The sequence below is a fragment of the Panthera tigris genome, chromosome A2, assembly GCF_018350195.1.
Source record: "Panthera tigris isolate Pti1 chromosome A2, P.tigris_Pti1_mat1.1, whole genome shotgun sequence".
NCBI lineage: Eukaryota > Metazoa > Chordata > Mammalia > Carnivora > Felidae > Panthera > Panthera tigris.
Genome location: NC_056661.1, coordinates 3,424,983 through 3,447,452, shown reverse-complemented (window position 1 = coordinate 3,447,452; position 22,470 = coordinate 3,424,983). Strand labels below are relative to the sequence as shown.

General features: G+C 60.8%; 1 protein-coding gene across 3 annotated transcripts; it reads right to left on the bottom strand.

The window, feature by feature from the left end:
• Nucleotides 1-612: 612 nt before the first annotated feature.
• TNFAIP8L1 (TNF alpha induced protein 8 like 1) lies at nt 613-13,278 on the bottom strand. 3 transcript variants are annotated; one of them, XM_042977842.1, is made up of 3 exons: nt 13,136-13,188; nt 12,693-12,872; nt 613-1,499 (listed from the first exon to the last, which is right to left on the bottom strand). In XM_042977842.1, the coding sequence occupies exon 3, from the start codon at nt 1,492-1,494 to the stop codon at nt 934-936; it is 561 nt and encodes a 186-aa protein (XP_042833776.1). In that variant the 5' UTR covers nt 1,495-1,499; nt 12,693-12,872; nt 13,136-13,188; the 3' UTR covers nt 613-933. The 3 variants fall into 3 exon arrangements, with proteins under 3 accessions (XP_042833776.1, XP_042833774.1, XP_042833775.1); XM_042977840.1 differs by lacking the exon at nt 12,693-12,872 and having other exon boundaries at nt 13,136-13,278; XM_042977841.1 differs by lacking the exons at nt 12,693-12,872; nt 13,136-13,188 and adding an exon at nt 11,973-12,120.
• Nucleotides 13,279-22,470: the final 9,192 nt, after the last annotated feature.

Below are 22,470 nucleotides of genomic sequence, written 5' to 3'. Positions count from 1 at the left end.
CCACAAGTGAAATAACCAGTTTTAAACGGGCGCGCATCTCCGATGGCTTTCCCCTTGAGCCCCGAGCAAGGGGCACGCTCCGTCCCCTCCCGCGTGGGAGTCAGGGCAGCGATCCCGACCAAATGGAGGCATCCTCGCCCACAGCCCCCCCCCCCCCCCCCCCCCAGCGCTCTCCTGGCTGCCTGCGCGCGACCCCCAGGGCAAGAGCGGGAATCTGTGCCCTCCTAGCCCTGGAGGCGGAGGCGGGAGTCTGCAGTCAAGGTGTCCCTTGGGCCGGTTCCTTCCGAAGGCCGTTCGGGCGGCTCTCCCAGCTTCTGGAGGCTGCTGGTAGACCCAGCCATCCAGAGTGTGCCCCCACCTTCACACGGCCTTCTCTGTCTGAATGTCCCCTTACGAGGACACCAGTCATGCTGCATCAGGGGCCCACCCCCACTCCAGCGTGACCTCAACTGATTCCATCCGCGAGGACCCTATTTCCAAACAAGGGCGCAGAGGTTCTGGGGGCTAGAGCTTCAACCAAAGAATTTGGGGAGCTGCAGCTCACCCCCACAACACTCCCTTTCTTCCCGTTCACCACGACCCTGTCGGAAGGAACAGGCAACATCGTTAACATGACGAGGTGGCAGGTGCCAGCCTTCAGAAGCATCGAGGGAGTGTGGGGGTGCTGGGGGTCAGGTCAGGCAGGCCTGGGTGGGCAGCAGCCTCGGGGTGCGTGGGGAGGCCGCGCCCCCGCAGGCTGAGCTCTTCTGCTGTTGAGGCGGTGCGGGAGGAGAGGCGACCAGAGTCCTTAAAACCGCTGCCTCCAGCGGATCAGCATCCTCTCGGGGGGGACGGGCGCCTGTCCCGGGGATTTGGCCAGAATCGGGCGGGAGAAAAGAGGTTCCAGAACGACCCCCACCCTCCCTCCCCCCTCAGGAAACCCCGGGCCGGAGGTCATATGCTGTCCTCGTCCAGCATCCGGGTAAGGCCCTCGCAGATCCGGCGCAGGTGCGAGCGGTAGGGCTCGGTGGGGCCATAGAGCGCGGCCAGGAAGTCGCAGTCGGCCAAGTGGCCGAAGACGTGGTTGATGCGGCCGTGGGACTTGGCGGTCAGGTGCGCGCCCACGGCCTGGTGCAGCAGGTCCCGGCACTCGTGCAGGCCGGCGGCCAGCACGCGCCGGTCGAAGGTGAAGTCCACCTGGTGGAAGCTGACGGCCGTCATGGCGAGGCGGCGCGCCCCCTGGCGGAAGCGCTGCAGCAGCGCCAGCTCCTCGCCGCCCAGCTGGCCGCCGCGGAGCAGGACGCCCAGCTTCACGGCCACCTTGACCAGGTTCTTGACCATCCTCTGGGCCTCCTTGCGGCTGCGGGTGAACTCCTTGGTGGCGCGGTACAGCTCGTCCAGCACCTCGCCGCTCGCGTCGTCGATGAACACGGCCACCGTGGCCTTGGACGCCATCTTGCCCAGCAGCTTCTTCTGCGCCTGCAGGGCCAGGCTCTTGGTGCTGAACGTGTCCATCCGCCCTGCCAGGGGGAGAGGCAGAGGGTCGTCAGTCCCCGCGGCCCGTCGACTTCCGGGGGCCTTCCCGGAGGGCCCCTGTGGGGTGCTACCGCGTCATCCCAGTCTGTGAAATGGGCCCGAGCCCGCCAACCCACGAGCCCACTGCGAGGCACACGACTGGGTGCAGGGCGGGGGCACGTCGGCCGCGACCGGGAGCCACGCGATGCCACGGCGTGGGCTCCCCAGAGCTGCCGGGCACAGGCAGGCCTCCCGGAGGAAGCGACAGGTGAGAAAGCGGGCGGAGGGGCACTGCCGGGGCCGTTTTGTTTCTCCGTTTAAGGAAGCTCTGTGCCCAAGGCGGGGCTTGAGCTCAAGACTCTGATGCTCGGGGCACCTGGGTGGCACGGTCGGTTGAGTGACTCTTCGTTTGGGCTCAGGTCATGGTCTCGGGGTCGGGGGATCGAGCCCCACCCGAGGCTCCGTGCCTAGCGGAGGAAGATCCTCTCTCTCTCACACCCTTTCCCCACTCTCTAAAAAATAAAAATAATTAAAAAAAAAAAAAAAGGAAGGAGGGTGTCCACTCAACAGAGTTGAGGCATGACGGTGACATCTGGGCAGGATGTTCTGAAGGCCACCGCTTGCGGGCCCCCCAACAGCCTTGCCGCGGGGTTGAGGAGGACCTCGCGGTGCGTTGCGACAGGTGGATTCCAAGCCCCTGAGGTCCCGCCCCCATCCTGCAGTGCAGTGAGACGGGGTCCCAGGCCCCGGCTGTTCAGAGTGGCGGAGCCCAGTTGTTCCCAATCCCGCAGCCTTACTGGCCCTGTGCGTTTACGGCAGAGGGCCCGAGGCCCGCCTCCGGCGTGGGCAGCATCCTGGGCTGTGGGGCCTGGGGGGGTCACGAGCGAGGTTTCTAGAAACATTGCTCCAACGACACCGCCTGTGATATGGAAGCACTGACCTGTGACAGCTCCCACCCTTCCTGGGCTGGGACAGTGGCAAGGGGCGTGGCAGTCCAGCCCTCGGTGAACAGGGACCTGTCTCCATGTCAGACTTCTGGATTCCCCAGGCTCTGGAGCCTCCCTCCAGCCGCCTCCTTCCTATAGTGCCAGAATCTTCCTAAGCTGCACATCTGGGCATGGACCCTTTTCTTCTGAGGACACGGGTCCCAGGACCAAGCCCCACACCCCATTCAGATCCCGCCATCTTTGCCGGTAAACTCCTATTCACCCCCCAAAGCCCTGGCCCCTGAGCCCCGGCCTCTTCTCGAAGTTTCATCCCTCAGCTCCGCTTCGATACTGTCTCTAGGAAGCCATCCCCAAACAAACCCGCGGTGAGGCACGGCCACACAGTGCCCCTCCGTCCCCCATCACTGCTCCGCCCCTGCCCCGGGCTTCACTCCGCAACCGTCCCTTGTCACCAGCCCACGGGGGAGGGAAGGGGCCTGATTCCTTACCTGCTGTGCCCTTGGAGACTCCAGAAAAATGAATGAGGCGAGCCTGAGAGCCACCTCCGGCCCTCACCCATCGCCCCAGGCCCTGGTCGAAGCCACCCCCACCCCCGCCCCAGGCCAGCCGGACCAGGAATGCCCCGTGGGTGCCCACTCAGCCCGGAGCCCCCACAAAGACCATCTTTGTGCGAGCTCACACCCCGGGAGAAGTCCCCTCCGCCTGCGCTGCCCTCAGAGGTCAGGGAGGCCACGGCGAGTACTAGACCGCCTTCCCTGCCCCCCACACCAGTCACCTGAGCCCGGGGCTACGCGGGCCTGGGCCAGAGCAGGGGTGCTGCTGACTCAGCACCACGGGGCAGGCCCTGAGCCGGGAGCGTGTGACCGTTTCCTCATATCCGCCGGGTATTAGGCTGGCTGCCAGTTTGTTGAAGAAATGACACAGGCTCAGAGAGCCTGAGCCACTGCCCCAAGGCCACACAGCAATACCCTTGACCGCCCGCCTCTGCGTGCCTAACTTCCTCCGCCTTCCCTGCTTGACGCCTGCAAATCACCCGAGTTTCTCAGGCGCCGGGAGCTGTGTCAGCCACAGATCCAGCCCCCCAGGGCCTGACCGCTTAGCCAAGCAACATAACCGCCCCGTGCCTCAGTTTCCCCATCTGTAAAATGGGGAAGATAGAACTAACTCTGTCCTAGGGCAGAAGGTTGTGGTCAATCCAATGCCCCCCCCCACCCCCACCCAAGCTGCAAGCTTCCCTTGGGCCAGAAGCTGGATGCCATGGCCTAGAATTCTGCCATTCAAGCTCCCTGAATGCACACACCTACTTCTCTGTCAGACTCTCTGGAAAAAGAGCGGCTTGGCACAAGGGGTGCCCGTGCCTCCCCGATGCCTCCCACCCGTTTCTCTAGAATGTTCTGTCCTGTTCCCTCTACCGGGGCCCCTCCTCTCCCTATTACTCATCCTGTAAACTGCTCATCCAAATCTCAGCGTCACAGTCGCCTCCTCCTGGAAGGCTTCCTGGATGTCCCAGGCTGGGCCAGGTGCCTGGCGTGCTCCATTTTGGCCTCGCACGCTTCGGTTTCACTGCTCATCTCCCTGGCCTGACGGTGCAGGCCGGGACTGGGTCTCCCTTGTCCACACTGTGCCTCCAGCAGTCAGCCCGGGGCCTGGTACACAGCGGGCACCCCGCAAGCGTTCATTGAATGCATGAGGGAAAGGACGTCCGCGAACGCAAACGAGAAGAAACCCCAAGGTCTTGAGTCCGGTCTCCCCAGCTTACAGATGAACAAACTGAGGCTCGGAGAGGAAAAGGCCTTTCCCTGGGTCCGGGGATGAGGCCAAGGTACCTGACCCTAAGTGCCCTGGAGCCCTGGTCTTGCGGCCTATCTCAGTCGCTGTGTGACCCTCGGGAGGATTCCATCCGTCTCTGGGCCTTGGCTCTCCAATCTGCCAAGTCCTGAGGTGGGATGTGCCGGGAGGGGAGCTGGGCCCTCAGCAGGACCTGCCTCCTGAGCCCAGAAGGAAAAGGGAGCCTCCCTCTCGGCCTCCACACCCCTAACCCCTCCGGCCAGTCCCCAGACCCGCTGACACCTGGGCCAGCCCAGCTGCGTGACCCCCCCATCCCCGACCCATTGTTCTGCCAGGAACCCCCCATCCACGCAGCCAGACAGGGAGATGACTACTGTCCCGGGGGAGCGGGCCACAGACTAAAATAGACCCCGGCCTTCCTTCCTTCCTGTGCACTCACCCAGGTCTGAGGGCGGGCAAGCCAGGAGGCGGCCAGACGGCCACATCAGCCCTTCTGGGGCGGGGGCTTCCCAGGGACTGCCGAGGGGCTCGGGGACCAGACGGTCAAGTGTCCACAGTGCCTGATCACCAAATGCCAGGGCACCCCACTGTCCTCAAAGCTGAAAAAGCCTGCTAAAGGATCAAGGGCATGGCTGGACCATTCACTCGGTCACTGTATGAGCATTTATGGAACACCAACTGTGTCCCAGGCACTTGGGGGTACTGGAATGACCAAAAGAGCTCCCGTCCCTGCCTTCCGGGGGACTCCAGCCCTCTAGAGCCAAGCCACCTTGTCACTCACAAAATACTTTGGGAGGGGGCACCCAGCTGGCTCAGTCGGGAGAGCGTGCGACTCTTGATCTTGGGGTCGTGAGTTCGAGCCCCACCTTGGGTGTAGAGATTACTTAAAAATAAAATCTTTTTGACATAAATAAGGCTATGAAACAGATGGTGATAAAGGTGCACACTTTGAAAGGGTAAGTTTTATGGTTATGTGAATTAGATCTCGATCACACACACACACACACACACACACCCTCTAACCTCTCTCCAGAGAAGATCCATAAATGGCCAGCCAGCAGCTGAAAAGATGCTCAGCATCACTGGCCAGTAGGGAAATCACGATGACTTCACCCCCCCACACACCCCCCACCCCCCACCTCCCCGCCAGGATGGCGGCCGTCGCAGCAACGGACAACGGCAAGGGTCAGCAAGGGTGCGGAGACACCACGGCCCTCGGACACGGCTGGTGGGAGTGGGAAACGGGGCAGCTGCTGTGTAAACCGGTTTTCCGGCAGCTCCTCAAACACCCGCAGACTTACCCCCACGACCCAGCAATTCCGCTCCCAGGCATCTGCCCAGCAGACGTGGGAACGCAGGGCCATGCGGACCGCGCACGCCGCACGGCAGCGCGGTTCACGTGGCCAAGGAGTGGCGTCGGCCCGAGTGGCCGTCAGCGGGTGAAGGGACAAACAGGGCGTGTCCGCAGGGTGCTGGAATATTGCACTGGAACGTCACTCGCGCCGCGAGCAGGAGCGAGGCGCCCGCGGACGGACCCGAACACTCGCCACTCAGGGAGGGGACCCGACACGAGAGGCCCCACGGGCTGTGAGTGTGCGGGTGTGAAACGCCCAGAACGGGCTCGTCCAGGGACGGGAAGGGGCTCGTGGTTGTCAGGGGCTGGGGAGGGGGTGATGGCTGATGGGGATGGGGCTTCATTTGGGGGAGAGGGAATATTCTGGAAGTTGAACACTTTAAAGCAGTGAATTTTATATGAGGATTACATCTCCTCAAGCCAAACACTTCCTATATATATTAAGTGTATATATTTTACACCTCTGTGCCCCTTCCTGTATACACTTTAGGCCTCATTTTGTAAATGTTAAATAAATTTATCAGGATTTGGCCCATATTGTGGCACAAATAAAAGGGTGGCACGAGTTGAGATCCGTAAATCACTTCCACCTTGCCAGGCACACGGCGGGCCCCCGGGGATACGTGGCTGATCGACAAGGATTCCCTCCTGGCAAGGTCGGGCCCCCCGCGCTTGAGGACAGAGCGTCTCTTACAGGTTGGCATAGGGGGCGTCGCGGGGACCTTGTAGCTACAAATTCCCATCAGAGAGCATCCCCACCAGGCGCCTGGCTGGCTCAGTCGGTTAAGCATCCAACTCTCGGTTTCGGCCCAGGTCACGATCTCACGGTTTGTGACATCGAGCTCCAAGTCAGGCTGCACGATAGCAGAGTGGCACCTGCTTGGGATTCTCTCTCTCCTTCTCTCTGCCCCTCCCCCAGTCGTTCTCTCTCTCTCTCTCTCTCTCTCTCTCTCAAAATAAATAAACTTAAAAAAATTTTTTAAGTTAAAAAATAAAATAAAACCGTGCAAAACCCCACTCAGTGGTTTATGGTTTTGGTAGAACGTTAGGAAGCGGGGGCCCGGGGGCTGCTCCAGGCACGTGGCTGGCTGCCTCGTGTCTCTGGTCCCTGCCCCCCCCCCCCAGTGCCAGAACATCCTGTTATCATCACAAGCAAAAAGAAAGCCCTCCAAATTTCCAAAAAGGCCCCCAAGAGGCATCTCCTTTGCCAGAAGGCAGAGACACCAGAACCCAGTGAACACAAAACAAACAGGGTAATTTCAGAGAGAGAGAGAGGGGCCAAGGAGGGGGTGGTGGTGACAGCCAGGGACAGCAGGTGACCTTGGCCAGGGTAGTCAGGAAAGCCTCTCTAGAGGTGGAGCTGCTGGAACTGGGGCCTGGAAGGACAAGGTCTGGGGGAAAGGTGAGCCAGGCAGAGGACATAGCTAGTGCAAAGGCCCTGGGGCAGGACTGTGCCTGGTGTGTTAGAGGAGCAGCGAGGAGAGTGAAGGCCACCGTCCAGGTCCTCCCACAGCCCCGACCCCTCCCCACTGGGACTCCACACAGGCCCCATGCCCTTGGGGGCAGCTTTCCTATCTATGAAATGGGTGTCCAGGTACAGAGTCCTCGGCTCTGTTGACTCTTGCCCTGCCCCGGCACTCTAGAGCCCAGGCCTCCTCTGCCAACCCCACTTTGTCTTCTGGACTCCAAGCTTTGCCCTCGTCCCCAGTATGGACACTCCAAACGCCCTGCACTCTGGCCACCGACGCCGACCTTGAACCTGCAGACGCAAAGGTCGGAGGCAGGACTGTACCTGAGCCTCCCTGGGCAGGTGCAGGGCACACACCCGTCCCCCCCAGTGGCCCCTGTTCTGTCTGACCCCCTCGGTTCCCAGACTCAGGAGCCGGGCCAACCTCCCCCTCGCTCGGGCCACGACCCCGTCCACCAGTCTCCCCGGGGCTCAGTCGGTTCCAGCCTCGCCCATGCCCTCGCCGCCCCTGCGTGTGCGCGTGTGCGGCGCCTCCGGGGTTGGGGGTAGGGGGCCTTCTCAGCCTCGAGAACCCCCTCCCCCCCGCTCCGAGAGGCTCTCCCTGACGTGGCAAACCATTCACCCCTGGTGTCCCCCGTCCAACCTGGTCTCGCTACAACCCACCCACACATGCCCAGGGCACAGTCCCACTGCGGGGGGGCCCCTCAGCCCCCACACGTTTCTAGTTGGACACCCTGGGCGGGGGGACGACAGGGATGTGGAGGTGGGGGGCGGGGGGGACAGGGATGCCCCAGGGCAGGAGATCCAACTTTCCGGCGTCCTCACTGCCCCACAGGTGCCCCGCGAAGGCGACATCCCATTCGCCGCGCGCTGAAAGCTTCGTAACCGTTAGCAGCTTTCCAGAAGAAACAAACGTGCCCCCATATGTTTCTCCCCACATGAAGGACGTGCGCCCCACGATTTGCAAACACAGTAAACTCTACCGGCTCGGCGGAGCCGATCGAGTCTCACCAAATGCTCCCGATGGGTTTTGCCCAACTGGTTTCGGTAGCGAAACCAGGGGCGTGCTTGGCAAACACGTGCGGGGCCGGCACGGGTGAACAAGCCAGACGAACGTGAAACAGGGAGGACGAGGACTCCGCGCATCCATCAGCAGGGAGAGCAAGTTCCGGGCCGAATCCGACGGGTCGTTTTCCGACAGGGGGAGGAGACCGCCTCCTCGGGGCTTTGGTGCTACCCACAAGGACACAGCCGCAGATGGGACACTCTCTTAAGTTTAATTTTCCTCATCGACGGTTTGTTCGGCGCCGCTTTCTCGAGTCAGACCGGGAGGCGGCAAACCAAGGCAAACCACCGCCTGTTTGTATCAATAAAGTTTTATTGGCACAGGGCCGCAGCCACGGGCTCCCCTGCTCCCTATGGCTGTCTTGACGCTCTAACGGCAGCCGCGAATACACCGGACGCGACCCAACAGCGTAAGAAGCAGAAAACACTTACTACTGGGCCCTTCGTGGAAAAAGTTTGCCAACCCCGGGTCTAGACGACCGACCGAACAATAAATCACACCCCGATCTGTGGTAGTTGCCAATTTCCGTGTGTAAATTTCCCCACCGTGGCCAATTTCAAGCTTGCGACTGGACGTGAGCGAATGTGGGGGCTCACCGTTTCCCCCAAACACATACGGCAGATAAACGTGGCTTCAAGAGTGCAGATTATAGTAAGAGACGGGAGAATAATTAGAAAGTTACGATTTATGACTATCTAGGACTTTGCTTTTTGTAAGTTTTATCAACATACGATTCACATCCCATAAAATCCGCCCTTTAGTTTTTGAGGTTTATTCATTTTTTTTAGTAATCTCTGCACCCAACGTGGGGCTCAGACTCACGATCCCAAGATCAAGAGTCACGCGCTCTGTGGACTGAACCAGCCAGGGGCCCCAAACTTCGCCCTCTTACAGTGTACAAGTGAGGGGCACCTGGGTGGTTCAGTAAGGGAAGCTACCACCTCTTGATTTCGGCTCAGGTGGCGATCTCACAGTTCGTGGGATCGAGCCCCAGGTCGGGCTCTGCAATGACAGTGTGGAGCCTGCTTGGGATTCTCTGTCTCTCCCTCTCTCTGCCCCTCCCCTGCTTGTTTTCTTTTTCATTTTTTTTACATTTATTTTTGAGAGAGAGAGAGAGAGGGAGAGCCAGCGGGAGAGGGGCAGAGAGGGAGACACAGCATCCGAAGCAGGCTCCAGGCTCCGAGCTGTCAGCACAGAGCCCGACGCGGGGCTTGAACCCACGAACTGTGAGATCATGACCTGAGCCGAAGTCGGACGCTCAACCGACTGAGCCACCCAGATGCCTCCCCGCCCCACCCCCTGCTTGTTTTCTCTCTCTCTCAAAATAAATAAATTAACTTAAAAAAAAAATAAAGTGTAAAACTCAGCGGCTTTGATACCTTCATAGAGTTGTGGAACCATCACCACTAATTCCAGAACATTCCATCACCCTAAATAGAAGCCCCATCCCCATCAGCAGTCACCCCCCCCATCCCTGGCCCCCACGAAACCCCTTCCTGTCCGTGGAGGAGCCTGTTCTGGACGTTTCACACACGCGGACTCACGCCCCGTGTGGCCTCTCGTGTCCGGTTCCCTCCCTGAGCGTCATGTGTTCGGGGCCTGTCCGCGGGGGGGCGGGGGTGGGCGCCTCGCTCCTTTTTATGGCCAAATAATATTCTACACCTCCGTCAGAATAAACATTATTAAAACATAATGTATTGAACTGTAGGGTCACAGTCTGTCGTCTTTCATAAGGGCTGTGTTTAACAACCCGACCGTGAAATTCCTGACCGGGTGGCAAGTGACTCCCGCGGGCTGGGACGAGCCAGCTGCCGCAGGCCCCTGGTCCACGGGCACCCTGGCCCCACCACATGAATTCTTTATGTCCCACACAAAGGGTGTTAATAATTCATGAGCCAGCTCAGCAGGGCCAGGCCGCCACTCCACCCCGCGTCTCCGAGCCCCGGCTGCGGTGGCCCACGGTGGCCTCGGGGGCCCCAGGCCTCTGTCCACAGCAGCAAATGCCCCCGCCGTCCCTGTTCCCGCACGATACCCCCGCTGCCAACACGAGGGCACCCAGTGCGTCGGGCTCTGACCAACCGTCGCTCGGACCTCACACTCCGTGCCCGTTTTAAGGAAGGCAAGAGGAAGAAAGGAATCTCTGGTCTGAGGGGCCTGGGGGCACCCACGGTTTTCAGAGCGGGTTCTCCAGAGCCCTCGAGTGGCCTCCCCGAGGACGGGCGGGGTTTGGCCACCTGCTGGCGGCAGCGGGAGCCCGATTTCCGCTGAAGCAGAGCTTGGGGGCCAAGCAAGAGCGTCGGGAGACCACGGCCCACCCTCTGCAGGAAAGGCCAGGCCGGGCCGGGGCCCGGGCCAAGCAGGTGTTTAGCAGCAAGCGGAGGCGGCTTCAGGGTCCTGTGGCAGGAATGTGGACGCAGCCCCGCCTCCCCTCTTCACAGCCTGAGCTGGGCCCCTGGGCCCAGGGCCCCCCCTCCCCGGGATCCTGCTCTCACAACTCCCCATCAGGCCTCCCTGCAGCCGCCACCGGGGGGCGCCCGTGAGCACCTGAGTCAGGACCCAGTCTTCTGCCAGGGTAAAAGTCCAAGTTGTCCCCTTTGCCCACAAGACCGCTCGGGACCTGCCTCCAACTCCATCCCCTCGCTGCCCTCCCCTCCTCCCTCCTCCCCTCACTCACTGTGCTCCTGGGCCTCCTCACTATTCCTCCAGAACTCCAGGCCTGGCCCTGCCCCAGGGCCTTTGCATGGGTTGCGTCCTCTGACTGGAATGCCCTTCCCACCAGGCCTCCACGTGCCTGTTTCTTTCTTGCCGTTCAGGCCTCAGCTCACACGTCACCTCGTCAGGAGTCCCTCCCGCATCCCCCACCTAAACTGACTTCCACATCCCGCCCGTCTGTCTCTCTATCATCTTCATGCAGTTACAATTAAGCATGAGGATATTTCTGGATGGATGAACACCCATATCCCCCAAGTCCGATCTGAGAGCCAAGCGAGGGAGGGCACCGGCTCGGCCTTGGTCGGTGCTGGGTCCTCGGCGCCCTGCACCAGGCTGTGGCTCACAGCAGGTGTTCAGAACCTGTCGAATGAATAAATGACCTCCCAGCACCAGGGAGGGATAAAGTCCAGGAGCTCATACGAGGCCCTCACTGTCCAGCCAGGGAAACTAAGGCCCACAGAGAGAGACAGAGGCAGCCCAAGGTCCCATAGCAGTACAGCACGAGCCCCTCTAGAGGGGGGCTCCCCCAGGTAAATGCTCCCCAAATTCCACTACCCCACTGGCTAGCAGTGGAAATCGAGGCCCGGAGAATGGGGCCTTAGGAGATCCCAAGGGCTCAGCCAGAGGAGCTCCCAGGAAAGCTCAGGCGGGGGATCCCAGGGAGTTATCTCGTGGTGGGGGGCCCAGGGGAGGCGCCCCGGTACCTGGTCCTGGCCTGTCCATCTCTAGGACCCCACCTCTAGGTCTCTAACCCCTGGGGCTGCACCCGGACAACCTCCAGTCATTATTCAGCATCTGCCTCTGGGCGGGGACCTTTCCGCCACAGCAGCTGGAGCTGTGTCCTCAGGCACCCCCTCCTGGCCCCATGGGACAGACAGGGGCACTGAAGCCTCTGAAACCCCACCACATGGGATCACCAAGCAACGAAAGGCCCCTCTCCTCCCCAGGCCTCAGATGAGGAAACAGGTTCAGAGGGGCGTCTGACCTGCCCAAGGCCACACAGCCAGAGGGGACATCACGGGGCCTCCAATCTGCACCTGTCTGACTCATCTACTGGCTTAAGGACCTCCCGCCTTCATCAGAGCAGGGTTCAAGCCCCCCCTCGAGCACTCCCCCCCCCACCCCAGGGGCGTGGGCACTCACCCACCACCAGCATCCCAGACCACCAGGCCTGTCGAGTGGGAAAAGCACAGCCCAGGTGTTTGTGTGGCTGGGGCTTTGTTCCGGTTTCCATAGGTACGGCGTCCCTGGGCCGGGCCCTCTAGGCTCCTCCCAGCTGCCCAGCCCTTGCCCGGCAGTCCCCTGGCCCAGCCCATCTAGGCAACTTGTTATGTTTTAAAATTGGTGCCCACGGACCCGGCACAGCCGTGAAGGAACAGCCCGGGCAGAGACCCTGGGGCAGGGCCCCGTCTGGCGTGTTGGAGGAACGTGGAGGTTGGTCAGGCTGGAGCAGAGCGAATGAGTGAAGGGGAGAGAGGGAGGGCCAGGAGGAGACACATTCCTGCATTTAATCCTGGAAGCAGCCCTCTCCCCCAGGGAACTGTGGTCCTTCCCACTTTACAGACAGGAAACTGAGGCTCAGAGAATCCAATCACTGGTTTCTGATACAAAGGTGAGTGGCAGAGCGGGAACCTATCCCTCTGATTCCAAGGTCTAGACCCTACGACCACTAGGCTGAACTGCCCTCACCCCACTGTGCCCCCCCTCCCGGGCATTCAGCTCCCCAAGCTGGGCTCAGGTATGCTCAGGAAGCAACCTCGGAGGCCTGTTTACAGCTGTGACTGTCCCTCCTCCAGGAGAACGCCCCCAGGATAGAGGAGGCGGTGATGCGTGCGGATATGGGTCAGGTCACCCGCCAATTACCTTGGCAGCTACAGTCCCAATTCACAGCTGACAAAACTGAGGCCAAAGCTTCAGGGCACTGAGGAGCTCCGCCTGGACCAGTCAGAAGCCACACGCATGCCCATCGTCACACCTTTGGCCAGGCTGTCCACCACTGGAATGCCCTCCCGACTCTGGAATCTGGCCCTAGCGCCTGGCACCCTGCACCGTGAAAGGGGCAGAGTCCATCAGAGTCCCCAGGCGGGTGAGGGGACGCTGGACTCAGAGCACAGCCCCACGGTAGGGAGCGCAGTTCACCCAGTCTGCCTCCCCCTACCCCACACAGTCAGAGTGACAGGGACACCGAAGGAAAGGAAGAAACAGAGGCAGGAATACAGACAGGAGGAGCAGGGGCATGGGGGCGACACAGACAGGACGTCCAGACGGCCCCCGAGGTGCGGAGCGCCGCGGCATCGCTCGCTCACCTACTCTCCGGGTCCTGTCCGTCGGTCCGACCGTCGAGGCTCCGTAAGGCCGCTCCCGAGGGGCCGTTGCGGCGGCCGCGGGACTCGCGCGGGAGGACTGAGAAGGGACTGGACGGGCGGGGCGGGGCGGGGAGCTCGGCCCCGCCCCCATCGCCCCGCCCCGCGGCTCCGCCCCGCTCCGTCCCCGCCCGCGCGGAAAGGCCCGACGAGGGGCCGGCGGCGGGGGCGGGCGGAGGACGTAGGCTCAGCCAATGGCAGAGCCGGCGACGTACGAAGAGGCCAATGGGAGAAAGCCGCCGGGAGGGGCGGGGTCTGGGGCGGGGCCAAGCAGCTGCGGGGAGATTCCTCCGGAATCGTGAAATGGGCCGGATGCGGCGTGGGGCGGGGGCGAATGAGGCAAAGAAAGGAGAGGAAGGAGATCCTGAGTCGAAAACAGCGAGAGACCCGGTGGGGAGGGGGCGGGGAGACAGAGACTGAGAGAAGCAAAAACAAAAACAGGCCGACTCTGGCTCCGGGCAAGCCGCTTCCTCCCTTGAGACTCCCTTTACCCACCTGGGTAATTGGAATTTGGGCCGAGCACGTTTCTTAGAGTACGTCCCTGAGGAACCCTTTCTATGAGAATCACCTGGGAGCCCCTTTAAAAAATGTAGATTCCTGTAGCCCCAGATGGGCTGAATCTGACCCAAGGTTGGACATAAATCTTCCTGGGCTCAAGCAAATTCTCAGGTGAGGTTTGGGGCAGTGGCTGGGTGGACGGAGCCTGGAAACCCCACCAGGGGACTCCCAGATCCAGCCTCGATTTCCATGGGAATGAGCCGGCAGAGCACACTGGAGCCTCGTGGCCGCCAGCGGGTAAGGTGGCTGGGCCAGCTGCCCCCCCGCCCCCCCCAGGAGGATGCAGCTGTGAGTCCTGGGAACTGGCCCCAGGAGCGGCTCCCAGCTCCCCTGCTGCTCGGTTTCCTCCCCGCATCCCGGCTCTGGGTCCCAGTTCCAGCGAGGGCCAGGGGTGGTCAGGGGTGGCCAGGGGAGGCCAGACAGCACATGTCTGTGAAGCGCCTGCCGTGTCCACATGGGACACACACAGCCCCGGCACAGATTTTTGCTCATGAGGCAAAAATAAATGAAATGTCCCCTTATCCCATTTTGGACAGGGAAAACTGAGGCCCAGAGAGGGGCAGTGACTTGCCTGAGGGCACACAGATGCAGGTGGCTAGCCCATTCAAAGCTAGGAATGCTGGTCCCACCTCTTGCCCTCAGCCGGGTCCTGCCCTCTCCCTATCCAGTGCTTATCCTGGGCACTGTTGACATTCAGGTCCTGTATTCCTGCTGCGGGGGGTAGGGGGACGTCCTGGGCACTGTGGGGGCTGAGCAGCATCCCTGGCCCGCACCCACTGGCCACCAGGAGCCCCCTATCCCCCCTCCAGGTCCCGACAATTAAAAATGCCACCAGCCGTTACCAAGTGTCCCCTAGGGGGCAGAATCACCCCAGCTGAGACCCACTGTTAGAGCTCCATTTCTTGGAGCCTGGGCCCCAAACTGTGAACACCCCTTCTTTCGATCACGGTGGCTAATGAGGCCGCAGAGGCCCAGAGAACTGTTCTTAGCGTCTCATCAAACGACCGCAAATCGTTCCCGTGAGTCCAGGGTGGGGCCTGGGTGGAGTGTGGCCAAGGTGGGCGCGCACGCAGCTCTTTCATGGTCGGCCCGTACGTGTTGACCTCTCAGAGCCCTGGTTTTCCGAATCTGTGACGTGGGGGTAAGATGGGCTACGGGTTCTCGAGTGAGGACAAAGGAAAAGTGCCCACACGGATGTGAAGAAATCAGATCGTCCGCGCATTGTGGGTGAGAATGCGAAAAAGGTGGAGGCAGACGCAGTGGGACAGTCTGGTGGGTCCTCGGAAAGCGAAATGACCATATGATCCAGGAGATCCCCTCCTAGGTGTCTCTCTGAAGGCAGGGCCTCGAACAGATGATCACACGAATGTTCGTAACAGCGGTATTCACGAGAGCCAAAAGGTGGAAACAACCCAAATGTCCGTCCGCGGATGGACAGGTAAACAAAACACGGGCCAAACATACCCTGGAATACTATTCAGCCACAGAAGGAAGGAAGCTCTGACTCATGCCGCAACACGGAGAAACCTCGAAAACATACGTTTACGATGCCAGGCATAGGACAAGTATTGTATGATTCCAATTTCCTTTTTTTTTTAACTTAAAAAAATTTTTTTTTAAATTTTTTCAATGTTTATTTTTGAGAGAAACAGAGCGTGAGCAGGGGAGGGGCAGAGAGAGAGGGAGACACAGAATCCGAAGCAGGCTCCGGGCTCTGAGCCATCAGTACAGAGCCCATCGCAGGGCTGGAACCCACGAACTGTGAGATCGTGATCTGAGCCGAAGTCGGAGGCTTGACTGATTGAACCGCCCAGGCGCCCCTTTATTCCACTTTCTAGAGGGACCCAGAGTAGGCGAATCCATAGAGATGGAAAGTAGAACAGAGGTGACCAGGAGGCTGGGGGGAAGAGAATGGTTAGTTAGTGTTTAATGCACACAATGTGTTGGGGACGATGGAGAATGTCTGACGATAGATGGTGAGGTGGTCGAGACAACAGTGTTCGTGGGCTTAATGCCCTGAGTTAGACATGTAAAAATGGTTATAAGCATACGCTTTATATTGTATATTTACCGCAATTTTAGAAAACGAATAATGTAATATACCGAAACCACTGACTTGGATGTTTTAAATGGGTGAATTTTATGGTGTACGAATTACATATTTTTTTTTTAATACAGCTGTTTTTTTTAAGTGCCCAGCAGCATACCTGGTAAGAATAACATCAGAGCAAGGGGTTGTTTTTTTTTTTTTAATTTTTTTAAATGTTAAAATTTAAATAAATGTTATTTATTTTCAAGAGGGAGAGAGTGTGAGTGGAGGTGGGGCAGAGAGAGAGGCGGGGCTGGGGGCGGGGCCGGGGGGGGGTTGCGGTCGGGGACACAGAATCCGAAGCAGGCTCCAGGCTCTGAGCTGTCAGCACAGAGCCCCACACCGGGCTCGAACTCACAAGCCGTGAGATCATGACCTGAGCCAGGGTCAGACATTTAACCGACTGAGCCGCTCGGGTGCCCCTCAGGGCTAGTTTTTATCCAGCACCTATTACGTGGCAGTCACGGGTTGGCTTAAAGTTAATCACTGTACGTAGATTAATTCACCAAAACTTCACAGCAACTCTGCGTTGGGATACAAACGTCCCATTTCACCGATGATGACGTCGAGGCTCAGAGGAAGCAAGTGACCGTCCCAGGTGGTGACAGAAGTAGGCTCAGAACCTGGGGCAGTATGGATTGTGTGTCATGTGCACAGATCCTCTGGGCGGCCCCGACATCCTTGGGGTCTCCCCAGCTGGGCGGGGGTGGGGAGTGGGGGGCTACACCCAGCAAAAGACCAGGGGCTCTCTCTGGGGTCAGGGACTCAACTCGGAATGGAGGCTCGGCCCGGGATAAAGGGCTATATCCACGGCTGTGGCTCTGCCGGGATCGGGGGACACTCAGCGGGCGTCGCAGCTCAGCCCAGAGCTCCGGGCTCCACCGGGAATGCGGGCTCAGCGGGGACAGGGGCTCTGTCCCACGTGGCTGGGTCCTAGCTGCGCGGATTCCGGCCGCGCCCGACAGGGGGCGTGTTCGGCGCGCAGCCCGGGCCGCGGTGCCTTCCCTTTGCCCGGAATAGGCGGCCGGGGCGCGAGCGGTGTGCGTGCAGCGGCCGGGTTCCCACGGCCAGGTCACCCTAGACGACGCATCCAGTGTCACCTGCACCCCAAGACCAGGCCTCCCACCCCGCTGGGCTGTGTGACCCACTTCTCTGGGCCCCCGTCTTGCGCCTACGCGAAGGGAGCACCGTGGTGGGGCGTGCGGGAGGAGTGGGGGAGGTCGGTGCTCCCAGAAGCTCCCTGAGCCCCTCCGCGCCCTCCTGGCGGCTTCCCCCGTCGCCCCGGGCGCTTTTTATACCGGACTCGGGGGCCAGAGCACCCCAACCCCCCGCCCCAAGCCCGGGCGTAACTCCCACGTGCCGCGATCCCGCAGTGCTCCCAGCCCGTCTGCCTACCCGGAAAGACCCCTCCCAAGGCCGCTTAGGACGGGAGGACGGCGGGCAGGCCCAGAGGCGCCCGGGAGGAGGGAGCCAACCTTGCTGACGCCCCCACCGCGGCCCGGCCCCGGGGGGGGGGGGGGGGAGCCTCATGGACCTTGCCCGAGAGCACTCAGCAGGGAGGTGGGGGGCTGCCTTCACTCCGGGTCACGGCCGGCTGTAGCCTCGGGTCAGGGTCACGGGGCCCGGGCAGCTCTCTGCTCCCGCCGACGGGAAGGCGGAGGAAGGTGGGGCGGGACGGTCCCCAAGCAATTTCAGTGCCCAGCCTCCGCCGCCCCCACCGCCTGCGCCTCTCGAGCTGCAGCAGCCGGGCGCCGGGGCCCCAGCCGAGGAGGTGTTTGCAAGGGACAGCCGCGCAGACGCCGGCCGCCTGCGTGTGGGAGGCGGGCGTGCGCTGAGCCCAACCGCGGGTGTGGACGTGGGTGCGTGCGGTTCAGGAGGGGCTGGGCCCGACCTGCGGCTGCTTCTGCGGGTCGCGAGCCCCCCGTCATTCCTCGGCACGCACGAGAGGCCCGGCGGCAGCGACGGGGCTGTGATGGGGAACACACGGGCAGCTGTGGGAGCCCGGACCGGTCGCCTGACCCCAATCCGGGGAGGCTTCCGGGAGGAGGTGACTAGTGAGCTGAGCCTTTAAGCAAGGGCGGGAGTCAGCCATGGAAGAGGCAGGAAGGAGGGCTCCTTTTATTCTTGGCTTGCTGACCGTGGGCAAATCGTAGGTCCTCTCTGAGCCTCTGTTTCCTCATCTGTGAATCAGACCCATGATATCCGTCTTTGGGGGGCAGCTGCAAAGACTGGCAGAGAGGATTCGGGAAGGTGCTTACCCCGCTGTGAGGGCCCAGCCTGAGGACCCGCTCTTACTATTTGAGGCAGGTCTTTCCCTCCGGCCCGGAGCTCCCAGGCTAAGAGAAGGAGGCATAAAGACATTGTGGAAACGGCTGAGGTGTTGATGAAGGAAAGGCACTCCAGAAAAGGGAGGCTCCTGAGCAAGGGTACAGAGGTTGGGAAGTTCTGGAAGCTGACAGGAAACAGTGTGCCCTGATCAGACCACAGGGACCCTCGGGACATCAAAGGCTGGGTATAAAATTCCAGACTTCACCCTGAGGGCAACGGGGAGCCATGGAGGGTGTTAGAGCCCGAGAGAGATTGGGGTATCGGGAAACTCCTCTAGTAGCCAGAGTGGGGTAGACAGCAGGGGGCAAGACTGGAGCCGGCAGCCAGGGCGGAGGTGTAGGGAAGGAGAAGGGGGTGCCCTGTGACGCCCTAGCCGTTGGGGTCCTGAGAAGAGGACACTGCAGGCCCAGCCGGCGTGTGCGGGCACCTGGTTGGGCTGCCTTTCCCTGGGGACGTAGCTGGGGGCAGAGGCGACCGGAGGGAGTCATTGGCAAGATGGGAAAACCAGCTGTTGGGGAGACGGCAGGGGCCAAGAAGGGTCAAGGTCAGAGTTGGGGGCACAGTGGGTGCTGAGCTAGATTTGGCTGGGACTCCCCCACCTCCTTCCTCACCCCAGGCTCCCGGGATCCCACAGCCCTGTCTCTCCAGGCGGGTCCCCTCAGCTCACCTGTTCCCTACAGGGCTGGATGGCCCTCCCGCGCCGACTTCGGCTCGGGTCGTGATCTCACGGTTCGTGGGTCCGAGTCCCCTGAGGGTATGTCGGGTTCTGGTGGGCGGGCCCCCGTGTCTGCGCCGTGCCTCCAAGCTGGCTCTCGCGCATGGCTCTTGGTTGGGGACCTCCGCTCTTTACCACGTGGTCTGCCTGGGTGGCCTTGCCGCATGGCGGCCGGCCTCCCCCGGCAAGGGCGATGAGCCAGGGGAAGCCGGCGCTGCGACTCGATTTGGCATCACAGGAGAGGCGCCCTCAAACTGGGGAAGCATCGGGCCGGGATCGGCCGAGGGCCAGTCTGAGAGGCGGGTGCTCTCGGCCCAGAGGCCAATGGGGGACGGCAGAGCCGAGTCGCGGGTGGAGAGTGAGTTCCCAGGCTCTTTGATCAAGCTGTGCCTGAAATCCTCAGGCTTCCCGGCTTCTGGAATCCGCGGATCCAGCAAGGCCATCTCCTTCGTTGTGCTTCTGTCAGCACAGAGCCCGACGCGGGGCTCCGACTGGTGAACCATGAGATCACGACCTGAGCCGAAGTCGGACGCTTAATCGACGGAGCCCCCCGGGCGCCCCCAGCGGTCACCTTCGAAGGCAGGTCCCCCTTGATCTACCGCCCCTCCCCGCAAGCTGAATCAGGGCCTCCCCTGGGGTCCCCGGGGCCCCAGGTGCCCTCCACCAAATCCACGATCACCCAGCGTCCCGGCAACCCGGGGATACGTCCGTCTCTCTGCTCCGGCCTGAGTAGGCCTCGCTCCGGGCGGGTCCCTCCCTGGTGCTTCCCGATATTTGTTGAGCGCCTTAAGGAGGTGCGATACTCCCAACGGTTGGCTCATCCTCGCCTCTCCCCGAGGCACAGGGCACAGGGCACAGGCAGGAAGTCTATTTCTACAGCCGTCCTCACACCCACCCCTCTGACTTGGTGACTTCATCGGGGCCAGAACCGGGGTGGTGGGGGGGGGGGGCGGCTGACCTCATCCTCCCACCTCGGGGAAGATGTGTGAGCAGAACCCGGACACCGGGAAATACTAACTCAGCAGCCCCACGGCCGGCCAGAATCTAGGGCAACGAGCACTTTCTGAACCTTGTCTCAGAGCTCCTGCCGTGGCGCCTGGGGGAAAGGCCCGGTGAAGGCCCTTCTTTACTAGACAAGAAAACGGAGCCCAGAGAGGGAATTGGCTTGCCTGGGGACACACAGCGAGGGGGAGACAGAGCTGAGGCTGGTCTCCCCTCAGCCACTGCCCTCCCTCTCGCTGCATTCTCCCGGAGGCCACCAGAAGAAGCCTGCGAGGACCCGGGTCGGGTTACAGCCTCCCGTGACCCTGGGCCTCCAGAGTTCCCACCCCTCTGGGGGTAAAAGCCCAAGTCCTCCCTATAGCCCCCAAAGCTCTGCCCCATCCCCTCCCCGCCCGCCCTCTCTGCCCCCTGTTCACTCTGCTCCAGCCACTTGGGTCTCCCCACTGTTCATCGTGCCAGGCAGGTCCCGCCCCAGGGCCTTTGCACGACCTTCCCCTTTCCTGGGCGTCTGTTTCCCCATGCGTAAAACGGACAGGTCACATCTCCCGGAACTGTGCCAATGGTTTGTACCACGTTACACCCTCCCTAAGTCCGTGATCGTTTAATTAACATTGTCCTTGAAGCCCGGCCCACATTTGGAACACCAGTAAAGGTACTGGGATTTTTTTTTTAATTTTTTAATGTTTATTTATTTCCGAGAGAGAGACAGACAGACAGACAGACAGGGCATGAGTGGGGGAGGGGCAGAGAGAGAGGGGGAGACATGGAACCTGAAGCAGGCTCCAGGCTCTGAGCTGTCAGCACAGAGCCCGACGCGGGGCTCGAACCCACGAACCGTGAGATCATGACCTGAGCCGAAGTCAGACGTGTAACCAACTGAGCCGCCCAGGCGCCCCAAGGTATTGGTTTTTTCAAAGTCTTTTTCCTTGAATCGCAAAGAAAAATTAGCCTCCTCCTCGTGGCTGGGAGGTAACTGAAGGATGTCATCTGAATCTCACTGGTTACGGCGGCCTTCCGAACCGCTGGTCCCCTGGCAGGTGACAGAGTCACAGGTGGAAGAGATGTCACAGACCCCCCGGGACCCGACTGGGACTTGAGAACGATGGAAATGGCATTGAACTGAGCCTTCGCAACCGGATTTTAAGGTTATTCCGTACCCTGCTGAGTACCCCCCAGAGTCACGCTATGGGTGACGAGGGACGTGGGGCGCTTTGGGCAAGTCTGGCCACAAGATTCGGGGACCGGGTGCCGAGACGTCACCCTCTCAGGCAGGCCCTTCCGGACAGCGAGCGTCAGACACTCTGCTTCCTCGGTCGTGTTTCCTGTCTCTCCCTAGAATTTATGTCCGGGTGACTGTCTGCCTTGCTCCCTGCTGTGTCTCCAGCACCTAGAACAGCTTGGTATACAGCAGGCGCCAAATAAGTGTCTGCAGCACGAATGCATGCATCCAGGTCCGCATCTCCTCGTGCCTGGCAGAATGGCGATCGTCCCCCAAATGACGTCCCCGTCCCAGTCCCCGGAACCGGTGCCCGTGTCACCTCGCCATGGCAGAAAAGACTTTGCAGGTGGGATTCAGTTAAGAGTCTGGAGATCCTGGACTGTCCGAGGGCTGTTACCAGAGGGAGGCGTCTGAGAAGTGACAACGGAGGTGGAGAACCGCTTTCTCGATGTCACTCGAGAAAGACGTGACCGGCGCTTCCCGGCTTTGAAGGTGGAGAAGAAGGTCGTGGGCCAAGGAGCGCAGGAAGCTTCTGGAAGCTGGGAAGAGCAAGGAACCGGGTTCTCCCCTGGAACATCCAGAAGGAGTGGTATCCTGCTGACGCCTCGATGTTAGCTTAGGGGGAGCGCAGGATGGAACCATCGGGAAACAAAAGCGTCAGGACCCCGGAGAGCTGCCTCCAAGCCTGATACCTGCCCGGCAAGATCTATGAGACGCCCACCGTGCGCCGACGCTGTTCTGGGCGCTGGGGATACAGCAGTGCAGACGATGACAAAATTCCCTGCCTACACGGAGCCGACACTCCAGTGGGGAAGACACGCAAAACACAATGTAATAAAGCGCATAATATAACGGCAGGTCGTAAGTTCTCCGACCAGAGACCTGAAGGAGTAGGGAGCCACGTGGGTATTTGTGGAAAGAGCGGGCCAGGCAGAGCAGCAGCACGTGCAAAGGCCCTGAGGCACTAACTCCGGTGAGCTGGGGCGTGCGGGGGGCGGGTGGGAGATGAACGGGTGTTCACTGAGTGCACACCGCCAGTGCCCCGGAGATACCACCTTTAGCCCTCGTCCTTAGGGAAATCCTTTGCCAAGTACCCAGCGGGATGCGTAGAGGCTGTTCGCAGCAGCGCCGTTTGTCATATTAAAACCAGGCATTCACGTAAAAGTCCGTCAGGAGGTGAACAGGTACAGGAAGGCGTATTCATACGGTGGAAGCGTACAGAGCCGCCAAAGGTGAATTAATTAGATCCGTACAATAATTTCGGACATTTACTGAGCACCTACTAGGTGCCGGGTGCCACGCGAAGCATTGTACGTGTGATAACGTAGAACATCTCTTAGAAAGCTACTCTTGGGGCGCCTGGGCGG